At 38.4% G+C, this 9,904-nt stretch overlaps 1 protein-coding gene across 8 annotated transcripts in view; it reads right to left on the bottom strand.

The window, feature by feature from the left end:
- Positions 1-3,851: 3,851 nt before the first annotated feature.
- LOC111507983 (anoctamin-2) overlaps positions 3,852-9,904 on the bottom strand; it is an 86,157-nt gene continuing 80,104 nt past the window's right edge. For all 8 annotated transcript variants that reach the window (XM_074185320.1, XM_074185325.1, XM_074185321.1 and 5 more), the window contains one exon: positions 3,852-5,017. In XM_074185320.1, the coding sequence (XP_074041421.1) occupies positions 4,899-5,017 (119 nt within the window). In that variant the 3' untranslated portion in view covers positions 3,852-4,898. The remainder of the gene's footprint in view (positions 5,018-9,904) is intronic.

The following is a 9,904-nucleotide window of genomic DNA, read 5'->3' as shown; positions in this document are numbered from 1 at the left end:
CTGATTTCTGGTAAGATTTCTTTGAAAGATTTTACTCTGAAATTTAAAAATAAACTTGCTTTATAGTGCCCCAATACAATACCTTGAGCACTTTTCAAGTTATAGGTATATTTTTTTGATTTTTTTCTGTGGGTTGAGTTATGAAATAAATTTGCTATAAGAATACTCAAATGTATGAACCAAAGCTAGTCATTCTGTAATTTTTGCTGTTTTGTCAGTTTGTAAGAAAAATATATAACAAATACGGTGCTATCTTATCCGACATACCGAGATGACTACTCTGAAGGTTAAAGCAAAACTGGCTTTTACGTTTTTTTTTAACTTTTCAATAATTTGAGAGATCGTTGATGAAAGCGAAATAGGTATAAAACTTGAATATATTGAAAACACTTTTTCCTCACCAGAAAAAAAATACTGTAGTAGTCATAATCATCTCCTGGCGATGCTTGATTAGCAAAACACACGTTGAGAGATAATATTTTTGATTTGAAAGGGTTATATTTTTAGGAGTGATTAATTTTTGGGAAAGAAAGTTTTTGGCTTTCTACTACTCCATCAGATGGATTTTCAACACAAGATTCATTGTTGGTTTTCGGTTACCAAGAACTAACATGCGCTCTGGAATTGACAGAGAGGATGAGAACATTCAAGACTGAAGTACAGGAGAACCAAATTTTCACTAAATAAAGGATACACAAACTTCAAATTTGCTCTAATGAAGAGACTTTTCAAAGACTAATGTGCTAGTTCAAAGGGGACGTTTTCTGCAGATCCGAGGTTGTAGCACGAAAGTCATTTGTAAAGAGATGTCATGTGGTTTAGACTTTCACGGCTGAGGTTTTCAGTGTCATTTCTTTTTGAGTTTGAAAGCCTTGGATTTTTGGAATTTCTTCCTGACTCGCGCCAGCTTAACGTCAGGAAGAAATTCCAAAAATCCACGGCTTTCAAACTAGAAAAGAAATGACACAGATGTCATGTGACCAGTCAGTATTTGGCTGTGGTTCTAGTACTGTAAAATCCAATGAAACAGAGGTATGTCCATATCTTATTGACATAACTAGAAGGCAAACGACTGTTCGTCCGTTCAAGTAGAGAAGTGAGGGATGAAGAAAAAAATCAGAAAAACAATAACACAATTGTATGACTCTCGTGAATGTTTACATTTTTTAAATTATATAGAGATTTCAAAACATTCTTGTTTTGAAAATTATTCTAATTAGTTTTTCAGATGTTGGATCAATCAAAAAAATTTAGACTAAATTTTTCCAAATAATATTGACTTTGAATTAAAAGGGGTATATTTATAGGAGAGATTAATTTTTGGGAAACGCTTGGCTTTCTACTTCTCCATCTTTATACAAAAAAATGTGGGAATACTCCAAAGAAAGGAAGAAGGAAGCAATCAATTTCAAAAAAGGTACTCTATACAAAAATAATTATAATAATAATGAAAATAATAATAATTGCAAAATACATCAGTCCTTGAGGGTGGTGGAAGAGTACAAGCATGCTATCGGTATAAAATTCGGGATAGACAAACGTGCAATGGTCCATCTTAAAAGAGGACGATGCGGGTACCACGGAGCTCGTAGATGGAAGCATCCTACACCATCTGGATGCCGGAGAGACGTACACTCACCTCGGGGTGGAACAAGGTCACTCACAAGAGGTAACAGCAGTGAAAAAGTCTCTCCACGGCAAGTATGATAATAATAATATTTATTTGCCATTTAATTTGAAATACACAATAATCTTAGTAAAGACAAATAAATATAGTTCCCACAGAAGGATAAACTTGTGCATGAGCTATATCATTTTAATATACAATAGATTATAATGAATAAAATATAAAAGTAAACTTTCTTTCGGTATGAACAAAAAAAGTACTGGTACTAGAAAAATTGTATACAGATATTACATTAAAATCATATATAGTCAATATAAATAGAAACATTTAGCATGAACGAAAAAAACACTAGAAAAATTATATACAGATATCACATAAAAGTTACATATAGCTAATGAAAATAAAAACATTAAGGTTATATAATGAAACAATCGCAATAGGTACATTACATCAAACATCACTCACACATCAATCAAACAAATACCTTATGTTTTTGAAAATGAAACAAACAAACAAACCATGGAGAAGTTGACCTACAGATTACATAACACTAATCACATACATCAGTACAAACTTCGACAGATCTGGTCATCGGGACTGTCGGGAAAGAACAAAGTTGCTGCAACAAATATGCTTGCCATTCCAATCTTACTCTACTTGTTTGGAGTAGTGAAGTGGACTCGGGAGGAGCTATATCAACTCGACGTGTAGACCCGAAAAATGATGCATCTCTGTAGGAGTTTGCATCCCAAATCGTCCATTCCACGGTTGTACTTCCCCCGACAACAGGAAGGCCGTGGACTGTTGAATTTGGAGTATCTACATAACCAATCGGTACTGGATATAGCCTGTAAAGTCGTCAGGAGTTCGGACCCCTTCTCTGCAGCTGATGAACTCGGTATAGTTCTCGACACTGAACGAGGTGACTACAACTCTGTCACCGAGTTGTAACCCGTACAGCAAAAAGCTCAGATAAAAGCCGCAGAGATCACCTTACTTCTGCAGAAACACAAGGATAAGCCAATGCATGGGGTCTTCTTCAATAACATTGGAGACCTTGGCTTATCAAAGCGCCTGACGTTCGCTTTTCTCAGGTCAAGTGGGCTGAAGTCAGAAACTGAGGGGTTCATCATGGCTTGCCAGGATGGTGTCTTCAACACCTTAGTCTACCGCAGTCGCGTGATGGGTATAGAGGTTCCTGACACAAGGTGCAGGGCCTGCCGCGAGGCGCCCGAGACCCTAATGCACTTGCTATCAGCATGTCCAGCATATGCGGTCTCAGCCTATATCCATCGACATAACGCGGCCATCTACAGCACTCTTACGGTTTGACGAAACACCGGTGTTGCCTTACGCTCCGGCGGATATTGAATCCGTTGTGGGGAACGAGAAGTGCCGAATTTATTGGAACTATTCGTTCCCCACCCTCAGGCTCTGAAATATTTGTTTTTGAAGATGGTCAGTTTTGCAACTGGATGACTTATATATTAATGATGAAGTAGAAAAACAAAATGGTTTTTTCCAAAAGACTAATCTTATATATAAAAATGGATGTTTGATGGTTGGTTGGTAAGTGATAAACTTCTACAGCGCTCAACCGATCGTGATGAAACTTGACATGTATACGTAATTTTTCATAATGTTTTCAGGCATCAATGTTTCTGTAACTCGCCACTAGATGGCGCTGCACAACAATTTTTTTGAAAACACTTTTCTATAACGCTGCGCACGCCTAAGTTCGTTGATTCTGATTCTGTCAAAACATTGGAACAGCAGCGATACAGCAACATAGTACTGGTCTAATATATAAAAATGGATATTTGTTGGTTGGTTGGTTGGTAAGTGATAAACTCCTACATCGCTCAACCGATCGTGATAAAACTTGACATGTATAAGTAATTTTTCATAGAGAAGGTTATTAGGTTATCAATTCTTCTGTAACTCGCCACTAGATGGCGCTGTAGAACAATTTTTTGAAATCACTGTTCTATAACGCTGCGCACGCCTAAGTTCGTTGATTCTGATTCTGTCAAATCATTGGAACAGCAACATAGTACTACAACTACCAAATTCTACGCGGGCGAAGCCGCGGGCAACAACTAGTCTCTTATAAAAATATTTCCCTATTGAATAACTGTACTTCGAACTTTGTGTGATGTGAAGGAACTTGAAGTCAGATTTGAAAAAATGATGAATTCAAATAATACCGAATAAAACAATTGAACCGCTCAATAATACAATTTACTCGTAGTAGACATAAACATTATTACAAGAGAACAAGTATAACATTGATAATTTTGGAAATTATTAAAATTAAAAATAAGTACAAGTACAAAAATGAGATTAGTACACCTGAGTATTATTATATTTACATGAAATATTCTGCTGAATTTCACTAGTTCGGACTTCCATTGTCTACTATATAAAATGATTTGAAATCCCTGAAACAAGTAAAAAAGAATAATTAAAAAAGAATAGTTGAAAATAACAATTATATTAAGCAACAATAAACAACAACAACAACAATATAATTGTTATTTTCAACTATTCTTTTTTAGTTATTCTTTTTTACTTGTTTCAGGGATTTCAAATCATTTTATATAGTAGACAATGGAAGTCCGAACTAGTGAAATTCATCACGAAACATTGTCAATCACCTTCAAACAAAATATTCTGCTATTGTCAAAAACAGCCTTCATAAACGAATTCAATGTACTTCACAGAATTTTGTATTTGAAAATAATATATTTTGTAAGGTGTTTCTTGTTCAATGGCCACTATTAAACCTTGACAATAAAGAACCCCAATGAGGTAAAAAACAATTCGAGTTGAGACAAATGAATTAAAATAATAAAAAAGAATAAATGATGAAAATGGATTCGAAATTGCACACCATATAAGGTTTCCATGCTTTTCTTTACTAATTCAAATTCTATTGAAATCAATTGGGGTAAAATGACTTGGTCTCTACATAAAAAGTTAATTATCCTAAATTTGTATATAATAAAATAGATCAACTTTCAAATAGTGAAAAAACCTTAATGATTACATATAACGAATGTTTAAAATTTTATTTCAAATTTACAAAAACAAAACATCTCACGTCAAACTTTAGTAGAATGTGAACAACATATTTACAAAAATATAATTATAATATACATTCAATGTGTTCTTTCCTGGTTTGACTAGTCACCCCTCAGGGTAAGGCAAGAAAAAGGCCACATTTTTTATCAACCAGTTGATATAGAAGTCCTCAGCTAACTAATGTTCTTTATTCATAGTGCGTACTATTCCTATCACCAGAAGACTGACCTTCTGTAATGGCATCTCCATTTAGCGCATCATGGTATACTGTTATGGTGGATTGTAGAGATTCCCTCTTTTGTCTCACTGCAAAAAGATGTTTATCATAAACACGAATCAAATATTTTCATACGTTGCATTCAATAATAAATCAGAAACGAGATATTTTTGTTCACTTTTCTGTCATATTACGTACATAAATGATTTTTATAGTAACGTATTATTGAAATAAAAAATAGATTTAATTCAGATACCTGTGTCAGAAACATATATGAATACCTTTATATTTAATCTGCGAATTGTTACAGTTGGGAAAATGAAAGAATATGCATTGGGCCATCAATTTGTGCATGGGATATAACTGACTAGTGATTCCAATAACCTCAACTTTCACTGAAAAATTGTTTTTGTTTTTAAAATTCAGTAAAAGGTAATCATATGTTACGATTATTAGCCAATTTCATTAAATTCGTCAGCACCTTATTGATTATTCTATAAGTTTTATTTTATATTCAATTTTTTTCAACTCGATATCTAGCAATTTGAATATTCCAATATTTCAAACATTAGGCAGGGCCATTCATCTTTTTTTTATTTTTTTTGGCTCTGCTTCCCGAGCAAGATGTGATTTGATTGCACCATCCTTTTTGCAGCGTTAGGTGGTAACACTCGAAGAGACTTTGTAATCCCCAATTTCAAGTAACACTTTATTGTGAGATTTCCACTAGACAGTTTACAACACCGCAACACGTGTTTCGCTATACAATAGCTTTCTCAAGAAGATTGAGAGAGTTTCAAACTATTTAGTTAGCCGTTTAGCAATTTTATATGAGTAAGGGAAATTATAACCAATTGGTCGCACCGACTTACTTACTTACCATTTTTTGTAGACCGTATATTTTAGTAACTGTAGGATTAGAAACCTATAGATTCCTATTAAAAGTCAGTTTGATCAAATTTAGACACTTTTTAGTGTTTTTCACACTTTCGGAAAGTCTGGAATTAGCAAACTGGATCAGTGACAACAGTTTCATGCCAAAAAGCTCATTGTATTTCTTTTTTATGAATCACTCTGTTGGAATTTGGGGAAACTTTCACGAGAAAATTACCCGCAAATCTCTACCCAAAACGATTGACGTGTATTGTTGTGAATCATGCCCTAAAGAGAATAACTCCGGCCGCCACAGATAGCCATAAACCAACTGTGACGTGATCAAGGCCGCGCGCAGCCTCGATTATTCTAGTCTTTGCACCCGGCTTCGATGGAATCCCAGCAAATATTCCACCGGCTTCCATGGAATTCCGACGAATTTTCTACGGCCTTCGATTGTCAAATAAAAACACGATCCACTCGCCATCGAGACAGTCAAGTTTCGCAGGCAGTGCAGTTCAAAGCGATCTTATAAGGCGATAGACATTTGAATAATAGTTGAAGTTTTAGCTGAAGTGTTTTGTTATATTAATAGTGAAATAAAGTTAGGTTCGATAATTGTTCAGTGTAGTCAATTATTGGTAAACCCATTTAAAGCAATTGAACTGCTTTAAGCTCTAATTTGTACAAAAATATATCTTTGTTGCCCCAAATTACATTCATACAAAAATTACATTCATAGTTTGTTAAACATTAAAGAATATATTTTTAATCAGAATAATGAATAAATTCATGTTAAAGGGTCGTATGGGGCTCACTGTAACAAGGGGGCACAGTCTGACAATATCATTACCTCCTACTTTTTCTAAAGTTCTTCGAGCGCTATGACGTTGTTTAGTCAAGCCCAACCAGCCGCCATTTTAAACGCTTACAATTTAATTTGTTTATTACTCGCTGAAAAGGAATTTTCAAAAAATTGTTTATTTGGTGGTTTTTTTCTTTAAAATGACCTATGTTTTATCTTGCAAGGAAGACTTACATAAGTGTTGTTTTATAATGTAACGAATTAAAGAATTAACAGTCGTAATCAAATTTATTTTTAACAATATTTCACTATCACAACTAATTTATATACAACCCTTAGTAAATAACGCTTAATTTATCTTCACATTTAGATTCCTTTCTTTAAACGCACGATTCACTTTCTAAATACAGACTCCTGCTCGGGACGGACAGCGACCTTTTTATATCGTCAACGAACGCTCCGGATCTCTCTGCGGATTTCGGGACTCATCCACACCTTTGGCGCTATTTCGCGATGAGACATGCGTTTGCTGACTAGGAAATCGGTCAGGGCCGGCTTCAGATTCATTATATTGCCCCCTTCCTAAATACGTTTCGCTCCGAAATGTCATCCTTGGCGTGGGTCGATACCTGCAGAACTCTCCATATTTGCACTGTGAAGTTCGATGGAAGTAACACTCCACAGTCTTTATGCTCGGTCGTGGAAGATAGTTACCACGAGATTCTTGTCGAGCATCGTCTCCTTCAATCTAGTGAGACTCCTCCAGACATCTTCATAGGACGGTTTGTCTCGAGAATGCTTTTTGGTCACCAAGTAGAAGATGTTTATCTGACCCTTCTTCAACTGTAGCACTCCTCCGACTTCTGGATTCTGTTCTCGTAACGTTTGAAGCTGACCGAATTTTTTGTTGAATACCACAGCGATGCCCTTGGACATTTGGAGATCCTCTGCCACGCAGTGAGATAGTGCGTAATCAACTGGAACCTCGTGGCTCTTCTCGAGTTACCCCATGTACGACCTTCTGTCCGTTCGAGTATAAGGACATGACTTGCTGGAACGTCATTTCATCCTCTGTTGGTCTGAGGGCGCGAACTTGGTCGTGATTTCCAGCATAAGGAGCCAGTCTATTAAAATGGACGACCCTAGGCTTTCCTCGAGGTGGCTTATGGATTCGGTAGACGAGGTTATTAATCTTTTTCATGATTTTGTACGGTCCCTCCCACGAGTTCCGCAACTTCGGTGATAAACCACGGCGGCGCTTAGAATTATGCAGCCAAACTAGGTCACCGATTTCGAATCCTCCAGCATTCGCCTTGATGTCATAGGCCTCCTTCATCCTATCGCTAGCACTCCGGATGTTCAAACGGACTCGTTCATGAATGTCGTCCATTCTCTGCCGAAGCTTACTGACATAGTCTTCCCCCAGAGTGTCTTGTTCTGGAGGCGTCTCAAATTTTAGGTCGCAAGGAAGCCGCAGCTCTCATCCCATTATAATACTGGCAGGGGTTTGGCCGGTTGAGTCGTGCACTGCCGAACGATAAGCCAGCAGGAACAGGTGGAGGTATTGGTCCCAGTCTCTTTGATGGTCAGAGACTACCTTGGACAAGTGGCGGTTTATAGTCTTATTCATTCGTTCCACCATTCCATCGGACTGTGGATGTAAGGCTGTGGTTCTGGTCTTTCGAATGTCCAACAATTTACATATTTCTTGGAACAGGTTGGACTCAAAATTTCTGCCCTGGTCCGAATGCAGCTCCAATGGGACACCGAATCGACTTATCCATTCCTTTACCAGGACGTCAGCGACGGTAAAGGCTTCCTGCTTGGGCAGGGCACAGGCTTCTGCCCATTTGCTGAAGTAGTCCATGGCTACCAGGATGTATTCGTTCCCATGGTGGGACTCTGGGAACGGGCCGGCGATATCGATGGCGATTCTCTCGAAAGGACTACCCACGTTATACTGGCGCATTGGAGCTTTCGGTCGTATCCTAGGTCCGTTACTGGCAGCGCATACAGCACACTTCCTGCACCAGTCCTTGAAGTCGGCTTGACAATTAACCCAGTAAAACCGATGTCTTACTTTCTGGAGGGTCTTCGTTACTCCCAGATGTCCTCCAGTGACACCATCATGGATTTCTTTGAGCACCTCCCGTCGTCTGCTCCGGGGTACCACTGTCTGGCACTTTTCTTCTGCACCGTCTTCAGACTCCAACACCCGCTTCAGAACCCCGTTTTCCAAAGTAAGGGAGTTCCATTGTGCCCAGTAGGACTTGACCACTGGCGAATAACCTGCTACCTCCTGCCACGATGGTCTTTGATTACTTTTCTTCCATCCGATGACTAAACCAAGATCTGGGTCTTTCTCTTGGTCTTCCTTGATCTTATCATCCTCCCAGTTGTCGTCTACAGCTGTAGTTCTACAAATAGCTGCTTCCTTCTCTTCTGCTCGTCGATAATGTGAGCAGTCATTGGGGTAAGGTCTCCGTGATAGGGCATCTGCGTTTTTATGGCTAGTCCCAGCTCGATGTTCTATTTCGAAGTCAAATTCTTGTAATCTCTCAATCCAGCGCGCTTCTTGGCCCTCGAGATTTTTGAACTGCAGAAGCCATTTGAGAGCTGCATGGTCCGTTCTCAACAGAAGTCATCTTCCATACACGTATTTGTAGAAATGCTCTACACCTTTGACTACGGCCAACAGCTCTCGCCTGGTGACACAGTAATTACGCTCTGGTTTACTGAGCGTTTTGCTGAAGTAGCCAATAACTTTCTCCTGTCCATCCTGGATTTGAGAAAGGACTGCTCCAAGTCCCACGTTGCTGGTGTCCGTATCCAAAATGAACTTTCCGTCAGGTAGGGGATAGCTCAAAACAGGAGCGTTGATCAAAGCTCTTTTCAACTTCTTGAATGAGTCTTGGCATTCCTCAGACCACTGGAACTGGATCTGCCCTTCTCTGAAGCGGGTCAATGGTTTGGCGATGTTCGCAAACCCCAGCACATATCGGCGGTAGTAGGTGCATAAACCAAGGAAGCTCCGAAGCTGATGTATGTCTTTTGGAATGAGCCAATCCTTAACTGCTTTGATCTTTTGTTCGTCTACCGCCACTCCTTCCCCAGAGACAAAGTGGCCAAGGTAACGGACTTCTTTCTGGAACAGATGGCATTTCTTGGGACTAAGTTTTAATCCAGAACTCCTCAGACGCACGAATACCTCCAGATTTTTCAAGTGATCGTCGAACGATTTTCCGACCACGATTATATCGTCGAGATACACTAGACAAGTCTTCCATGAGAGCCCTTT

This window comes from Leptinotarsa decemlineata, unplaced genomic scaffold (assembly GCF_025532065.1).
Source record: "Leptinotarsa decemlineata unplaced genomic scaffold, Ldec_3_MD MMD2_tig00026369_RagTag_RagTag, whole genome shotgun sequence".
NCBI classification, from domain to species: Eukaryota; Metazoa; Arthropoda; class Insecta; order Coleoptera; family Chrysomelidae; genus Leptinotarsa; species Leptinotarsa decemlineata.
This window is presented reverse-complemented; position numbering and strand designations above follow the sequence as displayed.